At 43.6% G+C, this 27,699-nt stretch overlaps 1 protein-coding gene across 10 annotated transcripts in view; it reads right to left on the bottom strand.

Moving 5' to 3' along the window:
* The window catches only part of BRSK2 (BR serine/threonine kinase 2), a 319,520-nt gene that overhangs the window by 150,016 nt on the left and 141,805 nt on the right, over positions 1-27,699 (bottom strand). For all 10 annotated transcript variants that reach the window (XM_040559843.1, XM_040559842.1, XM_040559845.1 and 7 more), the window contains one exon: positions 21,218-21,312. In XM_040559843.1, the coding sequence (XP_040415777.1) occupies positions 21,218-21,312 (95 nt within the window). The remainder of the gene's footprint in view (positions 1-21,217; positions 21,313-27,699) is intronic.

Below are 27,699 nucleotides of genomic sequence, written 5' to 3'. Positions count from 1 at the left end.
CTAGACTGTCAAGGCCAGAACACATTCCCCTCACATCTACACGTCTAGTCCCTTCTCTACACAAGAAAGCGAATTTTAAAAGAAATCAGTACTATCAAATTGCTCTGCACAGGGAATAGACTAAAGACTGTCTTTTTCTATTCAGCATGAATTTGAAAGGGTATTAAATTTTATGACAAAACCAAATTCTTGGTTCAGAAAGAGAGGTTTTACATGCAGAGCCGGTTCTGAGGTGCTGCAAGGGAAGCTCATGTTTCAATACCTATTCAAGCCAGCTTACTTATCTATACAAATCCTATGGGTAATCTCCCAAAATTTCAAGTAATCTGCCGGAGAACTATTATTCTTGCCTGCCACCGCGTTCCACACTGAGGCCAGCATGTCTGTCCATATAAATCACCACCTGGTGATTAAAATCTAGACCTGAGAGCCAAGATTCTAGAAAGGTTTTGGGTTTGACCTTCAGAAAGTCACCTTGCTTCTCACTGCTTGCCTTCACCTGTACAATAGGGAACGTGACCAGTGCTAGAGGCAGTGAAGTCCGCTATGAAATATCTCCCTGCATAAAACCAGCTGCCACTGAGGTGTTAAGAGGGTGAGGCAGCTAGCGCCTCCCTCTTACCTTCACTGGTCTGTTGACAGTGCTTGCTACCACATACCCACTTTTTTCTCCTGCAGCACAATCAACCCAAGTGAGCCCTGTGCCTGCACCTCAGCAACCCCCATGCGCTGTCCAGCATATCAATTTAAACCACAAGTAATGGTAAATGGACACATCTGGTGCACATTCTCTTCTGTCACTTCTGCAATGGAGACAGTAACGAGCAACAGGAGGATGCAAATACCTTAAGCCACTGTAGCTGTTTGCTTAGTGATCTGGGCCTGAGCCCCTGGTCCTGCCTGGTGGGGACACTGCAGGGGGCTTTGGCTGTCTGCTAAGTTAGATTACTAGTAAAGTATCTGGAGATCGTTTCTTTTCTCTCACATTCAGCCTCTCTGTCTTGAGCTGAATATCCTTAAAAAACCCAAGTTGATTTAGCACATTATGAATCTATAAAAGAAAGAGAAGAGCTGAGAAACAGAAGTTTTAAGGGCATCATACCAAAGACAAATGCCCCCAGAAAGCACATGACTGCAAGACTGTAGCTCCATCTCAGTGGTGCAGCCCATGAGCTACAAGGGAAAGCTTTCAGCCCTTTCTCCTGACCTCCACCCTCCTCCTTCACACCACAAGGCTCCTTCTACATCTCCAGTCATTATTTCACTTGATGTTGGCTGCTGAACAGTCAAAATCAACAATTAATAAGAAGGCTATGCCTGGAGGTTTAGGTCAGCAAGCTGGGGCATTGGTTCTTTGGCAACAACCTGAATGTGTTAGGGCATCCCCAACTTCCCATTTACATGTGCCCTAGTCTGCTGTCTGTAACTCTGGTCCCACCCCCATTACAGGAAACTGAATTGACTGTGGAAGCGGATTCTCAGTGACATAGGTGGGAATAGGATAGTGCTGCTGCAATCAGGTGCTCTGCAACAGCCCTTTCTTCTTCACCAAGCCTGTGCATGCTCCTAGCTCCTGCTTTTTACCTTTAGTTTCAGTTAGGAGATATGTTTGAGTAACCATTATTATTATGTAGGAATAAAGCAGTCAAACACTGCGAATGCCAGTGCAGAGCCTACCGGTCACTTGGCTCACAAAGTCTGTGCCCACTGCCATCTGGTCTTTCTAAGACCCTCAGGCAAAGATGTTTTCACCTTGGCTGAGGGACTGCATTATTTTCTGGGCAAATCCACTAGTTATGTGAGAAGAAGGGCATATACTGCTCATTATTTACCATGACAAACTTTTCTCTTGCCTGCTTCAAAAGTTATCATCAGCCAATGAAAGGGTAACTCGTGTAACTGAGATAACAAGGGACCTAAACCAGGAACAGTGAATATAAAACAGCAACCAGTATGAATGGTTTTGCTAATAAAGTATTTCTGAAAAATTAACTTCAAAAGAGTCACTTTAATACTGACAAACAAGGGGTTTCATACAAACCTCAGTAAATTCACAAACCTCAGTAAATTCACAAACTAGCATCCTGATCAGGAAATTGTAAGCAGAAAGCGGACATAAATCTACTGTCAAATACATTTGAAATGAGCATCATAACCTAATCTGCTGAGGAATATACTTCAGGGAACCTTGCATATTAGGTCTGTGGGAAAGACAACAGAGATTAAAAGGGTGTTTCCCATTTCATACTTCTTCTATCACCAGCACAACTTAAAGCCAAGAGTATCTCTTTCCAACCTAATTACTACTGAAGGTATACTGTAAGAAAAGCAATGTATTGATCTGTATCTCACTGACTGCCAGCCAGGAGGAGGTGTGCTGTACAGAGACCTCTAACACCAGGCAGTTTATCACTGAAATGAAGAAAGAAACCACAAAGGAAAATCTCTGAGGAGCAGCAGAAATGCATTTCGGTGCCGCATGACATGAAGCTGGGTGCTGCCTGAAAGGCTCCCAGGTGGATGTAAGCAGCTGCACTGAGTTACAGCCTAGCACAGCAGTGGGTGCAGATTGCACTTGTGCTGACAGAGGCAAAATAACTCCTGGAAATGAGATGCCAGCCAGTACAGGGCAAAAGGCAGATGAAGGCTCCTAAAGTGCTTCAGATTGGAAATTGCATCCTCCTCTGCTGCATGAATAATGGTCTGGCCTCCATTAGGAATCATCTCCATTTCTATCACAGTTCTCTTGATATAAACACGCTTCTTTGTTAACAACGCAGACACTTCTCTCCCCAATGGTCTTGGTTTACCCCTTGGTGCCAAAAGGCAAAATATCTCCTGTCTGCTGGCTATAAAGTCAGGTAAAAGACAGCCATAACAAAATGGAGTAGTAAACTCTGCACAAGCAGAAGCAAAAGGCTTTGGAAATTAGCTCCTCCTCATGCAAAGTGTCTAATGCTTTCACGTGAGATGTTAGCTCGAGCTAAAAGCACAGTATTTTCAGAAAAGCAGACTTTAGTTTTTAAGGAGCCTTGGAATTAAGGCAGGCAAACTTTCAGTGCATGGTCTGCAAGTGGTGAGGCAAAGGCTGCAGAGAGCGTAAGTCAGAAGCTTGGAGTGCCTTTATTCAACTGACTGGTAACTTTTAACGCCACATATTTATGCACCCAGCTATCAGGTATGTTGGTATCTCAGAAGGTTAGTTAGCCTTGAACATCTGAGGGTAAATGGCCAATTTAAGACAGCACTATGATTTGGTATTGGAGAAGAGGATTTTTAAAAGCAACTACCCAAAAACTGAACCCCCTGTCTGACCTTGTGGAGAGAGGTGTACTTCCATCGGAGGTTGCTCCCCTTCTATCTTGAGAACAAAAGACAGCTGACCACGTTGAAACCATTTGTTCTGGCTGAAGACGACGTGTACGTATGTACATAGGAAGAGAGGGAGCACAGGACTCTGCAGACAGACTTCCTACCCCAATATCTCTTTCACTACGAACTTGTATGGTGAGAGGGCCTGTGCCAGGCCACAAATGCTGTTAAGAGTTGTTGCAGCACCTTTGCATCTTCTATAAAGCCCACTTGCACAAAAAGATACACAACATGCTGCTGGATTTTTATCCCAGGCTTTGCCTTCTGCTCCTGCTCTGCAGTTCACAGTTATCATGTCAAAACCAAAGACACCAACAATTTACTACAGAGAGATTAATTTTTCTTTGTATGGGCTGATAGAAAAAGATGACTATGGCAAAGTTTCCTCTGATGCCAATCGGAGCTGAACTTACTGGTTAATTATTTTGTTCCTGCCCATGTCAGTGGCATTAAAACTCCTGTCCAAGAGCAGGAACAGATCTTTAAAATGCTGAAAACAATTATTACAATACCTTTCCAAAGCTCCAAACTGTAGTGAAACACAGGTGTTAAAAAGAATTATTTGCTCCTAACAAGTTAAACTTTATTCAAACTTCAGAAAGAGGCCCTACGAACACTGCTTTTAGAGGAGCAGTTTTTTCAACAGAGACCAAGAAAAAAATAAGTGACAACAAACCATTAACATCATGTGTTCACTCAGCATAACCAGAATTAAATAGATCGAAAGAAATTAAAAATAAATTTCAATACTATAAATTAAAAGATGCCACAGAAGGTATGTAAATTGCATGCCACAAGGTCTTGTTTTTTGTTTACGAAGAATGTGTTTTCAGTTTGATGGAGAGGCATCATTACAGAGGGAATTTGAGGCATTTTAAACAGCAGAAGCACTCATTAAGAATTCATTTTTAACAGGAAGACTGAAAAAAAAAATTAAAATTAATGAGCAGGATGGAGGGAGGGGGGACTTTGAAGATGTCAGCTTCTTGCTAAAAAAAGGCCCACTTGATATTAATCACAAGCGGTTCACATACATGCATTACCCCTAACTCCACTGCCAGAGTCTCCAGGACTGATTCACAGCTGCTTCATGCTCACTTTGCGGCAAAGCGCCATGCAGCCCCTCAGCCCAGGTGGCAATAAAGAGGAGGAAGAAATCCCTGGGCTAAGGACGCGACCCAGGCTGTTTTAAACCCAAGTGATTCCATATTCCTGTGGTGGCATCTCCGTGAAACCTTTGGGAAGAGCTACAGCTACAGGCTATACCAAAAGCTCAAACTGACTAGAGCAGTTTCTGAGCAGGGGAGCACAAGGACTCCTGCTATACCCCTACTGGGCATTTTCTATAAATGAATGAAATTTAGCTGCAACAACTTTTAATTGGCAAATTAAAACACTATAGCACCTTCCAAGCCTCTTCAAAAATCCGTCTGGTTTAGGAACTCATAATCTGGACATCAGAGAGATTTTCTCCAACATCTGTTCCTATCTCTTCGTCTTAAAAGAGGAAAACCACCCTCCTTAACAAGGAGGAAAACCACTTCAAACATACCGGTACACGAACACAGACACATATATACACGGGCTAGACTAGTAAACTGCTGCACAGCAACACAGAAGTTGGAAATTCAACGTTGTGCAACCATCAATTTATTCTTCAATACCCTCACACAGTGGAATAAAGCTTTGATTATTCCTCCTGTAAAATTTTGTGTTTGTTTCTTTTGAATGCAGGTATTCTTGAGAAAGGGTTTTGTGGGGGACCCTGCTTCGGGCTTGCTATAAAAAGTGGTAATTACAGAGTTACAATGAGGCAACATGGGAAAGACTTTGCTCTCTGGAGAGAACTACCTCTTAGTTTAGGTAAAAAAAAAAAAAAAAAAAGGCAAAAAAAAAAAAAAAGTCCTGAAGATAGATCTGGAAGAGAAGAGACTAATCCAAGCTGAACTGACACCGGCACTGGAGGGCATCCTGAACGAGTCTGAAAAGCCTGGGACAAAGAAGCAAAAGCATCAATGCAGAAATTACTGGAGTGGAGCAGGAATTGCATGAAGAAATCTGAGGGAATAAGTGTGTGATGTGTGTCTCACTTCACACAGAGAACGTGCCAGAATATCACTTCATGCTAAGCATCCTTCCTACTAACGTGTTCCCACAGTGTGATACTTCTCTGCATTTCAGCATTGTCGCTGTCCTCCCTGAGCTGCTTGTATTTCCTTCTGACCACGCACAACGCCGTGCCGAAGAGGTGCCCTGCATGCCAGCCAAGCACAACTCTACAGAGGGACAGCGGGCTGAAAACACCATCTGGATCTGGTCCAAAGCCCGCAGAAATCAGCAGAAAGACTTTTCTCGAATGCAGGGAGCTGGGGATCAGGCCGAGGTAAAGCCTGAACTCGTTCAGAGGAGCTCTAGGGAACGCCGATGCTGGTTTTAGCAGCAGCAACACAACAGGCAGTTTACTATTAGATGATTATTTCTTTTTAATATTTGTCCCTTTAAGGTTTGGCATCTTTGGCAACCGTGTCTGAAAACAGGCTGAAAAGACTGCACGAAAATTCTCCTTTAGGACTGAGCTGACCCAAATACACAGTGCTCCTGCTCTGAATTCCCCTACATGGCGCAGGAGACAAACTGCTCTGTTTTCCTCACTCTCTCTCTCGCCGCTTTTTTTTTTTTTTTTCCTTCCATAATGCTGCACTGCAGGACTAAATTTTCTGATTATCATGCAGTATCTTATTTTGATTTTTCCTCTCCCCAAATTAAATGACTCTGGTGCTCTCGGGACAGTCAGGAAAGATGTGTCTCCTGTTAGGAAGGGACAGATAGCACCTCTCTGGAACAGGTGAGCTACAAAGCAGATGTACAGTCAGAAATGTGGTTGTACTTCAGAGTGCTGCCAGCACGACTATATCAGACAGTGGCATGACAACTTGCAGCTAAAAAAAGCCCTGACCACAGAAACCGCTACTATAGATAGCGTGACAGCACGAAAACACAAATTTCACTGGTTTAACTTGCCTTGTGTAGGCTGAGGGTAACTAGTGGGGCTGTATTCCCAGCAGCAGTGCTGCACTGGTATTGCATAAGTATTTTGACAGTACAGCAGGCACAGCTTTCAAAAAAACCTCCTCTTGCTCCCCACTGTGTATTTGTAGACAATCCTGCAGAACTAAATGACACAGGCAAGACTTGAGCACTTTTATCATCTCTGCAGAATAAGCACAGCCATGACAGAAGGAGTAATATCTACTTTGGTTCTTCTATCAGTAAAGCTAACCAGCAAACCTTCAGTTGTAGAAGCTTTACCTTTGGGTATCTTTACCAAGTGAGTGAGCTCCTGAAACTAGCAATAGAACATCCTTTCTTTCACTTGCAAGGTTGGACATATTTGATCTACAAGCCATGGAGAGAAAACAAACAGGAAAGCCTCAAATGCGGTCATACTGCAAAACTGGCTCTTTGTGCTCCTCAGGAAACCTGCACAAGCATTTAACAACTGCAAGAACATTCAAGGTCAAAGGCTGGCTCTTTTAGGAGATGAGTTGCCTTCTAACTTTAGTGTTCAAGTCTGCAAAGCAGAGCCTGTATTGCAGATAAGATGACTGGGAGATCCCTAAATCATCAGCAAGATCTGTGAACCGTGTACATAAATAAGAGCTTTATGGAGCCCTGTGTCTGAATACACAACATCAGAATTGATGTGGGAAAGCTGATTATTGGTCTGATTCAATGGATCAGCATATGCCAGCAGCAGGCCTGCTCCTGTCACTCAGCAAAGTACATGCTGCCTTTCAAGACCCCAAAGGCATGGGCAGAGAGGAAAGCACAAGTTACACTTTGCTTCCACCAAGCTAGCCCTTTGCCAACTTTCACCAAAACTGCTAGAACGGACACTGCACAGGTATCTATGTGGTGCTGAATGAAACTCCTCAAGTCCCATCTCAGTATATCTCAGGACCAGAGAACAGGCAGATTGCTGCGAGGTCAGAGGTTTGGTTGCTCCAAAGTGCTGGGCCGATGTGTCGCAGCGGTGCAGGATGCTGCTCCTCCTGCAACTTTACCACTCCACCGAAGCAGGAATGCTCTCCTACAATAACGTAAAGCGTACCTGTAGACAGTGAGAAGTTCTGCAGATGAAAAAAACAAGAATCTGGTTTTGGCATTTGTTTTGTTTTCCTATGAAAAGATATGCTGGGGTAGAGTGTGAGCCATGCTACTTGCAGGTACTCAGCAAGTAACTTGAACACGGAGCAAATTCTGGAAAAAGGGAGCAGTCTGTGGTTGGAAAACAAGGAGGGAAGGCCTGACATTGAAGGAAATGTCTTACAGGAAACAAATGGTAATGAAGCCTCAGAAGAGCATTGTTTGACCTTTGGGCTGCGTAGTTTTCTACAGTAGTCTCAGCTGAGATGGGACTGTCATGTGCCACTGAAGAAGGAAAAAAGGCTTCTGGGAGCCTGGTTAGTCACTCACAGTGCTTCTGACACTGTTGTGACATGAAGAACTACTTGGAAAGTCTGATGAGTTATTTGCACAAAGAGTCAGGCTAGCGGGAAAGGATGGAACGGGAACGGTCTGTCGGTGAGTATATCGCTCGTCCAGCTCGTGGTGGAAGAAGAACGAAAAGGAAAATCCCAGAAATTAGCTGTGGATGTGCTATCAGACTACAGCCAGAGTCCAGCGTGAGCCAGGGCGCAGATTTTTCCCATTTCTCATGGAGAAATGAATGCTGTAGCAAAGCTGCTCCAACTTGCCTGGTTTCTTGCTCTCCAAAATCAAGGCAATAATCTGTCTCGGCCTGCTTCATGCCTCTAACAGGTATGGTCTTCCCACCAGAAGCTTCAAGTTAACAAGCAGTTTATAACGCTCCAGCACAGGAGCCCTAACATGCAAGCAGAATCCACGAGCTGATGCATCAACAGAGAGAATACCAAAGAAACGCAGTGCGCTCGCAGATACTCACCCCAAGTTCGATGGCAGGGCTGGGGAAACACAAAAGGATGGGAAGACGAAGACACACCTAGCGTACAGTTCAGAGGCTAAACTGCTCTGGCATGAAGAAAGTTTAGCCTTTGCCTATGATTAAGTGGTTGCTTCTGCAAAGCTGGGCAGGTATCAAGAACTGGTTAATTGAGGGCAAGAGAGAGTGAGAGTACAAAGCGAAAACAGAGCAGTCAAGGGGAGAAAAACAGCTGCCACAAAGTCTGTTTTCCCTGAGGGTTTCTAGTTATAATTCGAAGATAAATACACTTTTCAACTAAGCTATTCTGCGAAGCTAATTCCCTAGGAGTGCTACTAATACTGTTGCCTGATGTGCTCAGGAGCTGATGGGTCTATGCCTGTGTAATGTCCATTCAGCCTGTGCTAGGGCACATCCACTGTTAAACCTACTAAAAACTGAAATAATACAGCTGTGATGAAAGCACTGTATACATATCTTTACTCATCCCTCACAGCAGATGGCCAGTAGACATCCCAAAGCAAGTGCCAGACATAACAGTGTGTATTTGTGTAACAACGTGTGTAAGAGCACAGAGGAATTAAAGGCAAGTTCCTACACAAAGAGGGACAAACCTGCCTCCTTAGGTTTTGCAGCTGTGCAGAGCTGAAGGAAAACAGCCCATCTGATTAAATAATGAGATCTTTGCCACCTCCGAAGTTTGCTTTTCATGAGGCAGCCACACTCCCTCCCCAGGAATTAAATCTTTATAGATAGCAAGAGGTACAATAGGCTGGGTCTGTGTTGCTCTGCAGTATAATTTGGCAAAGCACTGTCCACTTTACTTGTATGCTGCTTCTACAAGGCATAGTTTCTAAGGTATGCGTATGAATTTACAAACAACTGATTAAAACTTACTCTTGTTCTACTCCGTTTTTCTGATCTATCTATTTTTGTGATTGCATTGCACCAGCAGGCCCCTCGGGGGAACTCAAGTCTACGGGAAGAGACAAATTTCACGAACCCACACAGTCCATGCCCTTTGGTGCTTTGGGTGCGACATCAAGATCTCACAGAAAACTCCGCATTTCTTCTTGCATCACTGTGGCACACACAGAGAAGGAGGTACCCAGAAGCAAAGAACATTTAGCATAATGAGTTGGATGGGTGGTCAGCAGTTTAAACCAGCCACTTGATGTTACTGTAATGAGGTCTCAGTTTAACAGTTGTTGTGCATGCACAAAAATCCCCTCCATCCCCAGGAAATCACTTAGAAATATAACAAATGAAAATCAAATTGTCTGTTTGAGAAGAAGGATGTTATGGTTTGGAAAATGCATATAATGGGTGCAGAAAAAATGGCCATGGATGAGTAAAAATTATTTCTCATAGCAACAGGATCAGGGAGCCTCCAAGCTTTACCTCAGGGACAGAACAGTGTAAATAAAGCTCACATTAAGACCTGTAGGAAATACCTGCACTTCTGCAGAATCCAGGAGGAGTAAAATCCTCCTAGGATAACTCAAGAGCTTAGGTCAGTGTGTTTTATACACACTTTGAGCCACAGAAGTCTTACTTGAAAATGAATGAAAATTATTTCCATGTTCGTTAGCAAAATTATGTCACATGGCGCCTCCTCACAGGCAACAATTACATGTTCTGTACCGTCTCCTAAATCAGTTAGAACATTCCCGTCCAGCATCAACACATTCTGATGCATATGGGAGCAACCTCGATCATTCCACTACTACATCATTAGCTTCCTGAGTCTCGTATCCAAGACTAACTCATTAAAACATATTCTCGGGAACGTGCATGGCCCATAAACCCCTGAAATACATTCTTAATTTCACTAGGCTTTAAGTATTGGCCTTAAGCTCTGGATATCTAAACATCTATACATGCATTGAATCTACCTAGACCTAATCTTTCTGCCAGGCTCTGAATCCTTCAGTTCTGCTCAGGTCTCTCACTTTTCCCATTGCACTGTGTGCTGTGGGTCTAGGTATTCACAGTCCTTATCATAAGAATAATGCTAAAGCTACTGACATATACTGGTTAAATATCATAACTTTTAAAATTCGTACCTGCAGATGCAAATAAAGGAGCTGATTATTTTGACTGTCTATTAACAGTATTTTCTTTAGATCAGGCTGTGCTAAACTCTGCATTCATTTATTCTGAAGTTTGCAGAGCTGGTATGAAACCACTAGACATGACAGCAGGATGCATGGCATCTTATTTCAGGTTAAGAATGCACAACAAATAGACTCTAGTTTTGCACCATTGAAAAACAGGGACTTGGGCAGATGAACAGCTCTTAAGACATATGGGAATATTAGGAGATTGCAGCAAAAGGCTGGACTGCGGTGTGAGGACATGGTCAACAGAGCTGCCAGACGGCTTATAACTGCAGCAGCTGCAAAGGATGATGGCTGTGGGGTATTTCTCTAGAGAGGTACATACAAGACCCTGAATAAAAACAGGAGAAGAAAACTGTATTTGCAACAGTAGCCGACAATTATAGCAACGGGGAGGAAGAAATGGAGGATGATGTGAATGGCATTGCTGGTCTAAAGATGTGTAAAAATAAGGGGAGAGAAACCAAGCATCTCTAACTGGATCTGCACCTGCAAAACAAGTGGAAGAGAAACAGAGACTGTAATGAAAAGGACAGCTGGAGAGATGATATCAGAGGATGGAGGTCAAGCCTCTGTGAGAGCCAGCAATTTGAGAGAGTGAGAAATGAGAGAGTCAGAAATAGCGAAGACCTCTTTAGAAGGGCAGTGAAGGTATATCAATATGCTGGTTATTTCATCTACAGGCTGCTAGCTGTTTCTCAAAGTTTACTTACAGAACTTGCTCTATATTTAAAATTTGATTTACATCCAACACTTAAATTGCAGAATTTCGGTAATCACATCTTTCATTCCAGCCCAGTGCATTTATGAGCCCACTTCCAGTGTTCCCTCCAACGGACCACTGGGTTCTCAAGACTCCAGGCAGACTCCAAGAAGGCATGCCTGTTGAGATGCATTTGCTCTCTTGTTGGTATTCAAAACAAGATGTGATCATTACATAGGTTCATTTAGGATACTTAAGCCTCAGAGCCCCCTCAGCACAGCAGCCTTTGAACCAGAGTCCTAAATCCTCTTCATTCTGTTGCTGTAATGTTTACTTTCACCTGCTGAGACCCCCACTCTTTGGATTCTACTCTGCTGATTGTTGATTCTCAGTTTTACTTATCAGCTTAGTTTCTACTGACCTTTTTCACACTGAATTTTCCTGACATGGCTCCTTCATTCACTCGTTCCTTCCATGAGGCTGAAGCATCCAGTATTGCCTCCGCAGTTCTCCAAGGACTGTTTTTCTTACAGCTGATATATATATACATATATATATGAATTTATATATATATATTTCATTCTTCTAAGTCTGGTCATGATATTTGGCCAATCTCTTTCAACACATCTGCACTAGGGTTCAGGTTAGACACCAGGGGAAAAATAAAATCACTAGGATTGTAATGTAGCACTGGAACGGGCTATCTAGAGAGGCCAAGGAATCTCAATTCCTTAAGGTTTTCAAACCAAGACAGAGAAAGCCATGGCTGACCTATGCCCCTTGTTTGAGGGGGAGGATGGACTACATAAACCCTCACAAGTCCCTTCTGACCCTTATTTCTATGATTTTACACATTTCTCCAATATTTCACTCTCTCCCCTACTTAGGAACTCTAACAGTCTGGTTATCCTAGATTTCACCTTCCTTGATATCCCCTCTATTCTTCAAGCAGTATGTCATCAACTCCAGTCTGGTCCAATTTACATCGTGGTCCATTTGCAGCCAAAAGTACGCACAGAGACATTGAATCATTCATATCTGCCCAAAAAATGCACTGAGAGGTTGCCAGGTGGCAGGATGGCTCCATAAACTACACGTCACCTTGGTACCTGAGCAGCCAGCAGCTGTAGCCAGCACTGACCACATCCTGTGTCCTCAGGTAACTGGTAGCTTTTTCTCCTCAATAGTATAATAAAACAACTTTCATCAGTGCTGTTGCTCAGCTTCTACATGTCAGCACCCTTGAAATGCATCTTTTTATTCTGCTAGACTACTAGACAGGGCCCAGGTGCCTTGTCTCTTATAGCTGCGATATTCTGGTACTACAGAGCAGTCAAATCCAAAATTTGCACTGCTCTGCTGCCCAGAAGGAGTTTGGCACTCTTAGGCATCCACACACAACTAATCCTTCCTATGCTATGTACTTCTTTAGCCACGTTCTTCTGTGACTGCTAAATTTAACTTACACCCCTCTATAAGAAATGAAAATATGACCCTAGATGACTGGGAAGACAGCTGTGTACTACTCTGCCCTGTGTCCAGCAATCTTACTTACTTGTTCCTAAGTAAATGTTGTTTTGTGGATTTGATAAATCAGGGATTGATTTAAGAGGTGGAAATGAGGATGAAATGAATACGTCATATCTAGAGGGTAATATGCACTCTCATGCTGCATGTGTCTTTCCTTTCTGCTTTCAGAGTGCTGCCATGGACAGCAAGGGACAACAGGAGGTTAACAAAGAACAGAAGGGATATAGGAAGGAAATTCAGGGACAGCTGCGGGAGCAGGAGTCAAGGGAGAAAATTCATCAAAGAAAAGAGATAAGAACATTAGACTGAGGGGATTTATTTCAGGGTATTAGGAAGGAAATATAAGAAGAAAAATCTCAAAAAAAATAACTTTATGTTAAAGTGTTTCACAGCTGGGGGGAAATTATTCTGTCTCTATTGATATTCTAGTACTAGTTCAGCAGGTACTATCTGCTGGACCAGCTCCACGCATGTGAATCTAGACAGGCATACTGCCCTTTTGCCCACAGAGCAACAGTTGCTCACTTCCAGTCTGTTACAAAGATCCATGGTGACAAGTTCCTGACAGACAGCAGAACACAACTTCCAGAACGTCACAGTGTGTCATTTACTAGCAATTCTTCCATGAAAACTGTAGGTGTGTATTCCAAACCTGTTGAAAAACTGCTTCAGATGCAACAGGGAAAAACTAGTATATTTTCATATTCTTCATCTCCTTGTACATTTGTTGTGGCAGTTTTTGCATGTTCTGGTGGCTCTTCTTCATTTTACATCTTCTAGCCTTGGTTACTTTGTTATATAGAGCTGTACAGAAGGGCACAGAAAGTTCTTGGGATGTAGAGAAATGAGCTAAAATACACACCCCATTAAAAGAGAGGAGCATTCCTTATGAGCAGACCTGAGAAGCAACTGTGTATTCCTGTCTTTATTAAACAGTTTCCTAATATTTATTTACTATAGACAGGCCTCCATTTGAGAGAGGCAGAAGATAAGGTAGGAAACCCCAAAGTAGATAAAACTACAGGGTTACACTCCGTTGTGTTACCCCTTGCAACAGTGACATTTCCTTACCACTTCTCTGCTGAATGTATATTAGAGGAGGCACTTGTTGCTAGAACTGCAAGCGACGTAAGATGTTTCTGCCTGCGGTATATGCCAGGAACCAAACCACAAACAAGTGACTGTATTTCATAGACCATATTTCCTTCTTGAGTGTTGACGAATTCGCAACTGTCCCCCTGCCTTAGCAAAACATTCTAAAACAAGATTTTGAATGTTAATTTTAGCAGAAGCTCGAGCGTCAGTGCCAAATTTCCAGAAAGGACTGGGAGTTTGGTTGTCTGACTTTTTCAAGTTATCACTGGATATTCTTGAAAAATCCAGCCTGCCACTTGGTTTGGCACCCCAGAATTTCTTGCCACTTTCAAAAGTCCCTATTTCCACCAGAGGCAACGCATGATAACGTAACAGAGATGTTACTGAGCAATCATTACACGCTGAGAGACCGGAACAGATGCAGAAGTTCGAGATTAAACCCACTCTTTCCTTCCCTATGGTTTGCAAAGAATTAAGGTAAAATCTCTATTATCGCTCTCACAACACAAAGCCATTGGTGCTGCCTCCTTGTGCAGCTCAGAGCACACCATGGTATATTACTCCGTACAGTTCAAGAGCACCAAATGTTCTGACAAGGCTGCGATTGCTTCTCCCACATCGGAGCAGAATCGACCACACCATGACTGCAATTCTGGCACTGCATGGCAGCTGGACCACTGGAGCACAGGTGTGAGCTCTCCTAGCATTAATGCACCTGGACGATTCTCTTGGAGTTGGAGAAGAAACACCACTTTGAACTAAACATCGGGCAGCTCCTCTCTATACGAAGCACGTGTATCCATGGGAGGACAGCAGAGGAATACAAACAAGGCTTTATTGCTGTGGGAGTGTTCTTCATGAACAAACCTGCATATTAAATGCACGCACACCATGGATGCAAAACAGTGACTTCAAAGACAGCAGTTGGTAAGAGAGAAAATGATGAACTACCTAAAAACTTACCACTAGAGAGGTCAGCAGGCTCTAAGAGCAGCAAAGCAAACCCATGGCATATTGTATCCAGCTCCAGCTGACAGCTCTGGAACTAACAGTTAATTGTGCTGGGATTGAGCCTTCGCAGAGTTTTCCAAAATTCATGCCAACTATTTAAATAGCACAAACTGCAGGGATAGACCATGACAGGTCCGGTTTACACTTAACAAATGACCAACAGAACTTTAATGTTGGATATAAAAATGGAGAACAAACAAAAAGAGTCCACATCCCCTAACTGACAGTGCAATGCCATGCCCTAGCTCACAGCTGTGCTCGTTGAAATATCCCATAGATGACACATTTTATTTGGGTTGGGAAACTCTTAACAGCTATACCAAGCTAAGAAATCCTGATGCCATAAGGCACCACACAGTTGTATCAGCAAAATCTTAAGATAAACTTTGAACCAAGTCTTTGCTGAGATGGCTTGCCTGCTATAAACAGGGATGGACTATATCCCGTAAGTGGGATGGATCAGTGTATTGATGTTTATGGTGCTTATTATTCTAGATGACAGATGCAGAGTCAAACATCTGAGCCAATTCAGGTCTCAGTCAATCTACTTGAGGATTGATGTCCCATTACTGCTGGAGCTCTTCTGATGTAATTCTGGTTCTTTCCAGGAGAAAAGAAAAAATAATTGAAAGGTTTCTAGACAAGATTCTGGAATGTGAAGTACAAGCCAATGTGAAATGGAGTCTTTCCATCTGCACCCCAGAAAAAGAGTTTAAGGCAGAAAAGAAAACATAGACCAACCTAAACCACACATACTGAGTTACCCTTGGTCCTCAATGAAATCAGCACATGCTGTGCTGCAGCACTGAGATGCCAGCATCTTCCTCCTCCTAAACTGTTGACAAACTTTTGCAGTGACACTGAGCAAACACTGGCATGACAGAGTCGTGAAAACAGGATATAGCAGTTTCTAAAAACCCGAACCTATCCTGGTATGACACATATACATATACACATATACAAACACAGTGCAATTACAGTGGTAACAGTTAAAGAGAGAGTTGAACACAAAGGGTTTTTAGAGGCTGATTACTGACAGCAGCTTCGCAGGTGGATAAGGACTGGATGGCCAAGCACATCTACACACCTCACCTCCGAGAGTCGTTATTTTTCTACCCATGCATGATGGTTATGATCAACTAAAATCAATGGCAAAAGTATTCCTTGGTTTCAGCTAGCTCTAGCTGGGGCTTAGGAAGGACATTTATTGCTGCATGACCAAGGCAGCGCATGAGGATGTTAGACTGCCTGTGTCTGTGTGTTTGCACGCACGGGGCTGTGGATAGAATTTGTCTGGTAAAAGAGATTTAAGCCAGACAGTCACAATAAAATTCTGTGGAATTAAAAGTAGGGTGAAAAAAATAGGACCAATTATTTTTATAGCTTGCCCAAATGCCTCAATTGATCACACTAACTTTAGAAAGCAAAAGGCACTGTGCACACTTGACAGGTTTGTTCCTGTGACAGGTACATCATGTGCTCGTGATTCCTGTTTAACTTCCTTCCTAAAGAATACCTCAAACTGTGCTCCTTGTGGGTGTGGTGGAAAGTGGAGGCGGAGAATGATTCTTCTCTGAAGGAAAATACAATTATTCAACTTCTTTAACTGCTCAAACAGATGACAAGTGAACAGGCTTTCAGTGCTCCCCACCAGCTCCAGTTTAAAACAAAACACCCTGCATTATACATTCAGTAACAGATCCCTAGTCCCAAACTCCCTATAGCAGAAGGGAGCCAGGGAAAACAGGCCCCTTTTATTTGCCTGTGGTTTTCAGATCGCAAGGTGATTTTTGTCTCTTTGAACTAGAAGACAGACTCTCACACGTGAAGCTGTGCTGTGCTAAATGGGTTGCTACTGGCATACCAACCAGGGCCAGAGAGGCAGGGGGGAGGCTGTGTTTGTGTGCTCGTGTTCCTTGATGAGTGTCAGTTATTCCTGCAGCTTGGTCACCACCTACACAGAGTCAAACACGCACGCAGACACGCGCACGCTCCTCATCTCTTCTCTTCCAGCACTGAAAGCAGACAAACGTGGGGTAATTCTCCAGGTTGAAGATGAATCAAAGCAAGGGTGAGTGTGTGCATTTATAACATAAATTTCATCCAGTGCTCAAGTAGGCTGAGCATTTCTACTTTTAATCTGTCTACCTACAGCTTCCAACTATTACTTTCCAACAAGCTTTCTGCCCCCAGGACTGCAGTATCTTCTATTATCAAATGCCTATCATCCTTATCAGTATTTACAGACTGTGGTTAAGTTCTCTCTTAACCTTCTCATTGATTAACTAGGTAGATTGAATCCTCTGAGTGTCTCATAAAGCATGAGCTCTGATTGTTTACTTGTTCCCTCACATCTTTCCTGAACTGTGCCCTATTTTAAAACATTTTCCTTGAAGAATGGACACCTCAACCAGGTTGCATTTTAGCATTTTTAGTAACAAAACAGTGGCAGCTAATGCACGGCTTCCCACAGCAAAAGGAGAAAAGAGAAAGTAAAAAAAAATATCACTGAACGTGAGAGAATAGAATAATGAAAGGGGCTAAAAAGGAGGCAAAAATAACTGAAAGAAAATGGGGAAGGAAGGAAAGAAAGTCAGATGAGCTAGTAAAGAAACAACCAGCTTTAGAAATAGAAGCTCTTGAAGAACCACAAGATGACAAAAAGACTGTGCACAGCCATACCTATTTACACGAGGGCTCTCCTAAGTTATCCTGACTGCTCCAAGAAGCTGACAAACCATCCTGCTACCTGTCCCTCCATTCAACTACTCCAGGCAATACGGGGTCTCCGATGCTGATGGCTGCATGATCCTCCCTGCCTAAGAACTTAGGATTTTTGGAAGCAGAGCTCATTGGCAGCACAGGGCACTACAACACCCCCCGAACCCACCATCCATCATTCAAACCAGCCCCACAGGAGAGGCGTGGAAGGGAGCGGGTCGCTTTCCATCCCCCAGCCTGGAAATACCTGCCTCGCTTCAAGGCCAGAGCGGAGGATTCAGTGAGAATGAACAAAAGGCGCACACACACAAAGCACACATATGGAGCTCCGGGCTCCAGTCATCAAGCCTGGGACATCTGCATCTTTCTCAGGATGTCTGCGTGTGCAAATAATTAGGCTAAGACCAGCTGTCCCCTTCTCACTCTTCACCCTTTATGCTCCCATTGCTTCTGCTACCGTTGCCTTTCCGAAGAGTATTTCGTCAGGCAGATCACCAAAAGAGGAGGCGTTTCTTTTCGCTTATTCTGGTGAGGGATTGGTGAGGTGGTAAAGAGGAAAGTACTCCTCCGAGGACATCTTACGAGACTCCTCCACATTTCCAAGCAAGCTTTTGCCACATCAGAGGAAAGATTTGCCTTAAGTCTTAAATTCTGAAGTTATAAACTCCAAACGCTCGCGCTGGTACTGCAAATGCAACCATCAACAGCGAGGCTGCATGTTCAGGAACACTTACTGCTTTACGGCCACATTTAGCTCACGTATTCTGGGCTTAATTTCCTTCTCTCCTCAAGCAGTGATCCAGAAGTAATTCAGTGAAATTAATGAACCCTACTCAATCTCCACATGCTCCCTCTAATCCACTCACTTCTGAGGCCCTTCTCCGGGTTCGTGCTGGAGTGAGCTGAAGGTCCCTCGGGAGGCAGGCCTCCAGCCCAGCGGGACGAAGAACACGCCGCCAAAGACACCCAGCCAAAGCATTTACCAGCTGCGTGAAAGCAGGAGCGAGAACAAAACCAGGACTTCTGTTCTCAGCTGTGAAATTTGTAGCTTTGCCCCCAAATGGCGCTCCCAAGCAGGCTCCAGCTGGGCCTGGCGAGGGAACACGGCTCCCCAGCCTGCGGTTAGCAAGGCAGGGCGCCACAAAGTGGAAAGCTCACAGGCACGCCGAGCAGCCCCATCCTCCGATAGGGCAGCGGGAGCTTGGATGATGCATTTAGTGCAGCCTGCGCTGCAGCATGCCCACCCGTGTATCATCTCCATAGCAGCAGTTCCGTTAATTGAGACCAGCTGCTTCAACTCCAGATTCTTCTCTCCAGAAATATTGATACTACTACGTTATGATTAGAAAGCACTTTACCAAATGCCTCTCAATTTTGCACAGCTCAGATGAAGAGCAGCTGCAGAAAGAAGGGACAGTTCCCTGACTGCACAGAATAAAAGAAATGCTCGCTGCAAAAACGCTGGAGAAATGAAGGCTGTAAGTAGCAAGTCAAAATAGCATAACAATGGCAGGAGAAAGCAGCCTGCTGCATGTGCTCGTGCCTGTCATTTTAGATGTTGAAAGGACTCTGAGCAGACTTCTTCCTTATGCTCTAGGATAAATGGCCACAGCACTGTGGTTTTACAGCTCCATGCGGCAGGTGTGCGGATTTGTCAGATCCAGTTTTTCTGTCCAAGGATGGATTAAAGCAAAACCCATCAATCTGGGCCTGGCTTGGAAGAGTAGCTGTGGTCTTGATGCGGCTCCAGAGTCTGTTCTGCACAGCCCACTGGCAAAGAGTCACTGGAGCTGATAAGCGAGCGGGAAGATTTGCGAAGCAGGAATGCCACCACACCACCACAGCTTGGCTTCCCTGGTGGCTGCTCCCCTGCGGCTGCTGACTCCTCTGCCTGGCAATGGTCATGCTGGGACTGCTGAAAGCTGAAGCATTTTTCCCCAGCAGCCAGGCTGGATTAAGCTGGCTAACAGTACAGTTCAATTCCAAATTCACTTAGAAGTCTCGAGCCCTGTCTCTGACCATGAGACACAGGGCGTTCCTGAAAAGACATCTGGTTACCGAGTTTCTGCAAGATCTGGGCTAACCACTTCAACCCCATCTGCTGTTCCAGCCTCCTTAGTATGGAGAACAGAATCCTTGAAAGAGAAAATCTCACCATGAATGGTCTGAAAATGAGGATCACGATACAACGCATGGTTTCCTCTGAGAAGGATGTTGTACAAGCTTACAGAAAACATGGCACTCTTCAGCACGTGGCTGTGCAAACAAGGGCCTAGCCATCACCTCATTACTCAGATTTCATACTACAACTGAGGTAATGCAACAAAACGAAAGCAGAGCTCACTTTGCTATGCTCTGTGATTTGCCTCCTACTCTGAAAATCCATGAGGTAAATAAAGTCTTTGATACAGATACCACCCAGAGTGTCTCTCAGCTAACATAATGCTCATGTTTTTAAAAAATATTCCTACTGTGTTGCTCTGGAAAATATTCAAAGTTTTTAGAGTCTCATTCAGATGTTACCATTTACACACTTCTTTCATTTTCATTATGTTCCACTCATCTGGTGAATCTCCCTTTAAGGTTGCAGTTTTCTTATCTATTTCACTTTCTAATTTCTGGTCTCTACTATAACACTGTTTGAATCCACAGTGCTGCAGGAGAAGGAATACTTCAATGAAATTCCACAAGGATAAGTCTGAGCACATTACAATTGAGTATCAACTTTCAGAATCATTCTTTGAACAAATAAACTTACATTGTACACCTAGCATTCACTGTTTGCATCTTCCTTTAATCTCCTTTTTCTTTTTGCTCCTTAAGGTCGCCATACTTACTTGTGCTTGAAAACAGCTGGCAGAGACACGTACATACAAGAAATGGCAGCGTAAAGATATATGCTACATGTGCTCACAGGGAAGTTACCTCAATGATGTCTGCAGATCCATTAGTTGTTTTTGGAGGTGACAGCTTGATGGAATTCTGTTGATTGCAGTGCAGTTCTGCTCAATCCCACAAGCTGAATTTAGCCCCTTGTGTCACCAAATCACATGAATAAACTTTTATGCAAGTAGGTTTTTATTATTATTATTATTTTTAGGTTTCCAAGATCAGTCAATGACATTTGTGTAAGGAAATGTATATCACAAGACTAGGTAAAGAATGAATTAAGCTCTTCTGAACACTACTGTCATTGGGACAGACTCTGGTCGCTTCCAATGCCACAGCTCTGTGGATTGTTAACAGAATTACGCCAGCTTAAAAACAATTGTGGACCCCAGCACATCAGATCATAACGAACCCATGCAGAAGAGCGAGCAGTAGGAGTATACAAACAAGAGATTTACCAACCTCACTGAAATCTCTTCCCACTGACATGTGAACCCCTCTGTCTGCAACATACTGCAACCACTCTGCCCTGCTCCAGCGGTGAAACTCACGATGCCCAACACACAGCTGCCCCAGCAGAGAAGTAACAACTCTGCAGCTGACCATTAATTTTGTTCTCAAAGCACAGGAGTGCTCCCGTTTAATTTCAGCTGCTCTCGCCTCCCCCATAACTGAATTATTGTTATTATGCTCTGCATAATCCTAGTACTGACAGGGATGTTTGTTAAACGTAATTAAAGATATTAATTTTGCATGGAACAGAAGACAGCGCCAAGAACTTATTTTTTTTTTAATCTCCCATTAGAAAATTACCTTCATTAGCACCGACTCGCTGAGCTTCTCTCTGTTGACAATTTTTATCGCGACCTTCTGACATGTGACACAGTGAACCCCCAACTTCACAAGCCCTGCAGGAGAAACAGCAAAACAGAAAGAAACAATTGGTTAAAGCTATCGACTGTTGAGGTTTTTGCTATTTGTACGTTACCCAGCAGTTGGCTATTTATACGCAAATTTCCATTAGCCCCTCCTCCTGTCAGATGAAATCTTGTGAGTAATGAAGACCCCGCAGCCCACACTGTGACCACTTGGCAGTGAAGCTGCCAGCATCCTTAACGCCACTGCAATTTCTCCCATCAAAGCTGTATTGTTGCTGAAATGCTGTTCTATCGGTAAGAAGTAAACTTCTGCCAATTTAACTGCACTAGGCTGGGGGCTTCTGCCAACACCTGACATCACTGAAAGCTCAGAAATCCACCAGACTGGATGGTCAAATGGCTGCAGAGTAGACATGGTCACTACATTTCTTCCAGCCCCTTTCAAAGCTTTCAGGTTCATAATAAAAACTTAATCAGGTACTTAATCGAGTTTTCTCCTCCTATTTTAAACTTATCCTGCTGTATAAGGTTAACACCGTGATGAATGCCACACAGGAATGGAGGAACATCAGCATGTGCTGATACAATACTAAGTTGTTCTTATTTGTTACTATTTACTATATCCTTGTTAATATCTACATCCTCACACAGGAGTGCAGCTAAATGGTTATATTTGCAAAAGGATACCAGTATTCCCATTAGGATCAGGATGTCTGAGCTATCAGAAATGTGGAATAAAACTCCAAGAATTAAAAGAAAGAGGTAAGTAACATAAAGTATTACCGTCTGCAGAATTTTGATCTGAATCTGCTGACTCGCATTAAAGTACATCAAGAGATCTCCCATGAGTGAGTTAAACATAGTCTCCCGAGCTCTCAACTCTATCTCCATTAACAAAATTTCTGCCCTGAAAAATTTTACTTTGCTGGCCTATTCAAGTGAGATCTGTTTGCTTCAGCTTTTACTCCCGTCAAATGTGCGCACGCAGCACACCACCTAACAGGCTGGACTCCGTCCCACTCCACACGCAATGTGCCAAGCTGGCATTTGGCTTAACTCAGTTATAACCTGAGGAAGAAATGGCACCTCCCCGGTGGCACTAAGACCTGCAGGGCTTCGCAGAGCATTTATGAGCAGTAAGAAAAAGTCCAGCTCAACCTGCAGCTCCTGCGTTGGGTGCCTTTTAAGATCCTGACCTCAATCCCTGTCCCAAACGCCAAAGCCAAAAGTGTTGCTTTATCTGCAAAGTGAGCACAACAGATCTGCAGGCCAGAGAAATGACAACCACAGGACTTCACGCTTTCTCTTCGAGGGATGAAGCACAAAGACCACTGCCTTACTTCAAGCTGTCCCCAGAGAGGTGAACTGGAGTTTCATCAGGGGCTCTAGCAATCTCCTACAGATATTTGTTCATCTTTTTGCTGCACGGTTAATGACAGATGCTGAACAATTAAGCACGGGTTATTATGCCGAGAAATAACCTCCCAACTCACTTCCAGTCATCTCTCTTTTACGGTGCGCTCAAGTTTTCTGGATATTTCCAGTCATGTAATCCTTCAGTCTCATCTGGTTAAGTGCTGACACCCTCACTTTCAGCCATGACACAACCGAGTCACAAAAATTAAGAACGCAACGCGCTGACAGCTCCATCTGAAACTGCGCGTGGCAACGGGCTGTCCTCTGCCTCGAGCAGCAGGGGAGCACAGCTGGGGGAAGATGCCATGATGTCCAGCAAATCCTCACTCTTACGCCTGAATTTTGTCCACTCAGTACATTTATTTTATTACCTGTAGCACCATGGGCTCTGTGTTCACCATTCCCAGCCTCTGCAGCCTCACTTCTGCTTCTCTTTGGCTTTGCTCTGTGTTTGGACAGTGCCTGCCTGACACTTCTTTGGTGTAAGCGCACAGCTTCAACCCGTGCCTACTGCTTTCTTCCAACACAAATCACAGCTCTGCATCACGTTCTTTGCATCACTCTGAACTCCCTCCCCTTACATTGCCAAATCTTTGCAGGAGTTCTAGCTCAGTCATTTATATGCAGACTCCCAGGATATGTGACATGGTGCTGCATTGTACCATGCGGCAGACTCATTATTTTAAGAGTTCAATAAAGGTGGTGAACAGCTACTTTCTCTTCCCCCAAAGAAAATGGAACCTCACATTTCAAGACTTGATTTTAAATGTTGCTCCTCCCAAGTCAAGACATCTGTCCCACTGCACCTGGCTGATCTGTAAACTACTTTTTCCTTTGTCCTCGCTGCAGCATCCTGCCATTGAGTCACTGAAGCCAAAGACACCACCAACTCCTGGGACACCATCATATCTCACAGGTGATCTTCACAGCATCCCTTCAGCTACTCACCTACCACAGAAACTGAGAAATTAAGATTAAACCATTCTGTTTACTCTGATAATGACGTAAATCAACAATTAGAAGGCCTTACACACCTCACAAAATTACACTGATACTATCACAATGATTTTAGATTGAATTAATTCCACCAACCTCAGGAAGTCATTTCTGATTTACACCAGTGTACCAGAGAACAAAATGAGAAAATGCCTGTCAGATCTAACGCATTTTTCCTCTTTTCTTAATACATACATTAAAAAGTGAGAAAAAAATATACTGTCACCATTATCTGTTTTGTGGAGATAACTCTGAGACAACCTTCTGAACAGCCCAAGACAGCACTTTTCACAGCAGTAAATTCAGTGAATGCAATTTTTGGATAAAAATAAAACCTGTCGCTCTGCTGTGCCTCCCCGCCTTCCCCGCCTTTGACATCTGCATGCCACCCTAGCAAAATAAAACCCTGACAGTAGCCCACCTATAGGAGAATGTCCTACTAGTACTAGGAGAAAATCCTAAGTGAGCTGGGGCAATGAAGGACTTGTATTCTGGACTTCAGCTTTGGTCCTGGCAATTCCAGCCTACGGAGTTACAACTCAGAGATGACTTACAGGCATCTGACTCCTGTGAGCTCCTGATGGTCAGCATGGCTCTTTACTGGCATACAAAACATAAAACATTCACGATGTATTATATATCAGTACAATGACAGATCCTTAGAGAGAATAAGAAGCAACCACGTGAGTAAACTGCTGAGCTATTACTGAAATGGAAATAGCAGAACACATGCTCAGAAACAAGTGGCTAAGGTACTGTTTGTAGGGCTCTGGTAGGGGCTGGTGGTCTTCCAGTTCACCTTTGGCTGCATACGCTGCTGCTAATGAGCACCTCAGGTCTACAGTGAACCCCCAGCACCAGTGTGTCAATATGTTAGGTGCTTACTTGTACAGCTTATCTGTATGTTTGGCCCGGCAGAAGTTCCTGTGTGGTCCCCAAAGGAGAAGAACCAAGGCTGCCGCTAAGAGGGCATTTCGCCTTGGCTTGGCTCAAGGCAAGGCTACCAAGGCAACAAACAGAGTTTGAACTTGTCTGCTTCAGACGCGATTAACCCTCAAATGCAGGCGAGTAATCTTCACAACTGTAAAAGCCAACTCTGGTCTGTCCTGGCAGGAAATCTGAGAAACTGGGGGAATGGAGCGCTTGCAGACGGATGTTTCCCCAGCGCCCCATGTAGCTGCCAGGCACTCGCTCCTCCTGGCGGACTGCAGCTCTGCATCCACAAGCAGCTCTGGGCACTGACACCCTGGGGCTCTCAAACGGGCTGCCACTTCTTACCAGCTGCGAACACTGGGCTGCTTTTGATCTTAGCCACTGAACTGCACCCAAACAGCTCCGTAATTTCAGGCTGGGGAGTCAAGAAGGAAAAATGAACACACTGAAAAGCAAGGGGATGCGTAAGCTAACACTGGCCTTTCATTTATAATTAAAAGTCACAGGTTTTAAACAACGAGCAACAGGAACTCCAGATGGCACAAGGGAAAGATGGCTTACAAGGAAGAAGAGCACAGGAAAGCTTGTGGTATGCTCCGTGTTAACAAATAATGCTCCCACAATTTTTTAGAAATGTTAAACAAAAGTAACACTTTTTTAACCATAAGGCCTGTAGTTACTTCAACAAGTGGAATAAATTATTACTTACATTTGCTACATTTAATAAATGTGATTTTTCCATTGGCAAATGGAGGCCTTTCATTTTCATTTGAAATTAAACCAACCCTAAGCCCTGTCTGGAAGTATCGGTAAATTTCTGCCATAGGGAAACCAGTCCCTGATTTCAGAAGATCCTCTGCATGTCTCCTGTCACTTGTTCATTTTATGACAAAGCACAGTGTCAAAAAACTTCTCCTTAAAAAAAGCAAAGCGGAAAGCCCCGGTCTGGCCGGTAGTATCTCTTTTGGCTGGATGAGCAATGAATGGAATGTCTAGAGAGAAGTATTACTCCTAACGTGAGCTAGCTAATTGCCAATTAATTCAAGTCACTGAATACCCAACAAATATTAATCTAGGCACTGCAGGACACAAGCATTTGTGGTTTACATTAGGGCTCAAACTAGTATGGTAACAAACTATTTGAATTAAAAGAGGAACAAAAATCTTAGGCTGGACAAACCCAAGAACACTGTTTTTTAAACAGCTCAGTATGCATACACAGTTGCTGCATATGAGCTTTGTACATATGATTTTTAACACAAGTAATGTGATTTATCCCCACAAATTGGAGGCTGCTGTTATAAATCTTAGAATTATTTACAGGTATGAGATACCTGAAAACTACACGCACTGATATTTGCAAGATCTGCAGACCTTCAAGGATGCCAGTTTAGAGAATCAATCCTTAAAGCAAACAAAAGCATTAAAATAACTCAAGTAAAGCATAGTAATATTAAAGTAATATTCTTGCTCCTTATTCTCAACAGCTGTCTTCTCAAATACTCTAGTTTCAAGTAGGGTAAATCAGTTCAGTTACAGTGCCTAACTCTGCTGACTGCACTGAAGTTGCTTTAGATCTACAACAGTGGAAGACGGATTAAAATGTGGCCCACAGCAACACGATTTCCATAGCCGTAAAATAAGGATAATGACACTTACTTGCCTTGCAAGGACTGTAGATAGATTAACTGATTAATCCTTACAAAGAATGTTGGAAGTGAGGGGAGGGGTTTTAAAATGCTATGCAAGTTTTACATATTACACCCAGGAAAATTGCATCTTAAATATAATCTGGAAAGAAAACTCTAGATTATTTCTTAGTAATAGTTTCCATTTTACGTCCCAAGTTTTCTAGCCCACTGTTTTTCTGGTTTCCTACAACATACATCTTATGCTCGTCTTGGCTGCACTGGAAAGGACTTTGTTACCGAGCATCCTACTTATGGAAACCATTAATTGCCCTTAATTACTCAAGTCTTCTCGTTGAGCAGATGTTTATTTTTCTATAGCAATTGTTATCTCTAATTACTGACTTTAAAATAAACAGTCTTATATCAAGTGACACACAAATTGCACAGTATCAATTTATAATTGCATGTGGGGAAAGGAGGTATAGGGTTGTCTACAAATCTAAAAGGATGAGGATGGAGCTACCCACACTGGTAATGAAATAATTTGACCATGAGCTGTTCTACAGAGAGATTCTAGTGCTAAAAGGCTGTTCTGAGGGCTCACGCAATAACCATTTCTAAATTAAATAAACTGTAATTACAGTAGGACTAAAGCCAAAGTTCAAACGCTCAGCAGGAGCGTGGAAGGAGATGTTCATCAGTGCTGGGATTCACACGCCTCAGCTCGGAGCCCAGGGAAGCTGTGCACTGAATTGCTACAGCCCAGGTTTATTCTCCTGAGCTGCAAGCACTGCCAAACGTGTGTGGCCCAGGCAGCCCAAGGGACGCGCGCCTACGCTCGGAGATGGGCAAGAGCAACGCATCAGCTCAGATGTGACTGGATCCCCATGCCTGATACTAGAGAACAAGAGACACAGACACATACATAGATAAACAGCAGCTCACCGGGAGCTGGTTTTACACTGTATGCCTCAGAGATTATGGTAGGATCATCCTCTGAGCTCAGCAGGATCAAAACACACAGAACCAACATCACCTCTATTGATTTTTATCTTGGTCTCTTTCTTACAATATTTCATAAATCAATACTTCTCAGAAATTCTTTGTGCCCGCTGAATATAGTGAAGAACGTGGCTGTTGAGTCCCTCTGACATGCCGCCTTTCCCATCTTGCCACGCACACCCACACGACTGAAGCGGCCCCCCAGGGGAGCAGGATACAAAGCTTGGTGGACACAGCCATGCTGCTTTTGTAAAATGCTGCTACTCATCAGCCAAACCCCAACAAACTCCTGAAGTCCTCTGGGAGCTCTCAGCAGCTTGTGATGTCCAGTGGGCTGAGCTTCTGTTTCAGCTCAAGGCTTTGTTCCCATACAAACCCACCCGAGAGACTAAGCTTTGCTGCCACCAGCGAGGTATGGACCTCAGCTTCCTGGGCGTGT

The sequence above is a fragment of the Cygnus olor genome, chromosome 5 (assembly GCF_009769625.2).
Source record: "Cygnus olor isolate bCygOlo1 chromosome 5, bCygOlo1.pri.v2, whole genome shotgun sequence".
Taxonomy (NCBI): Eukaryota; Metazoa; Chordata; class Aves; order Anseriformes; family Anatidae; genus Cygnus; species Cygnus olor.
The sequence above is the reverse complement of the archived record's forward strand: the minus strand, read 5'-3'. Positions and strand labels throughout refer to the sequence as shown.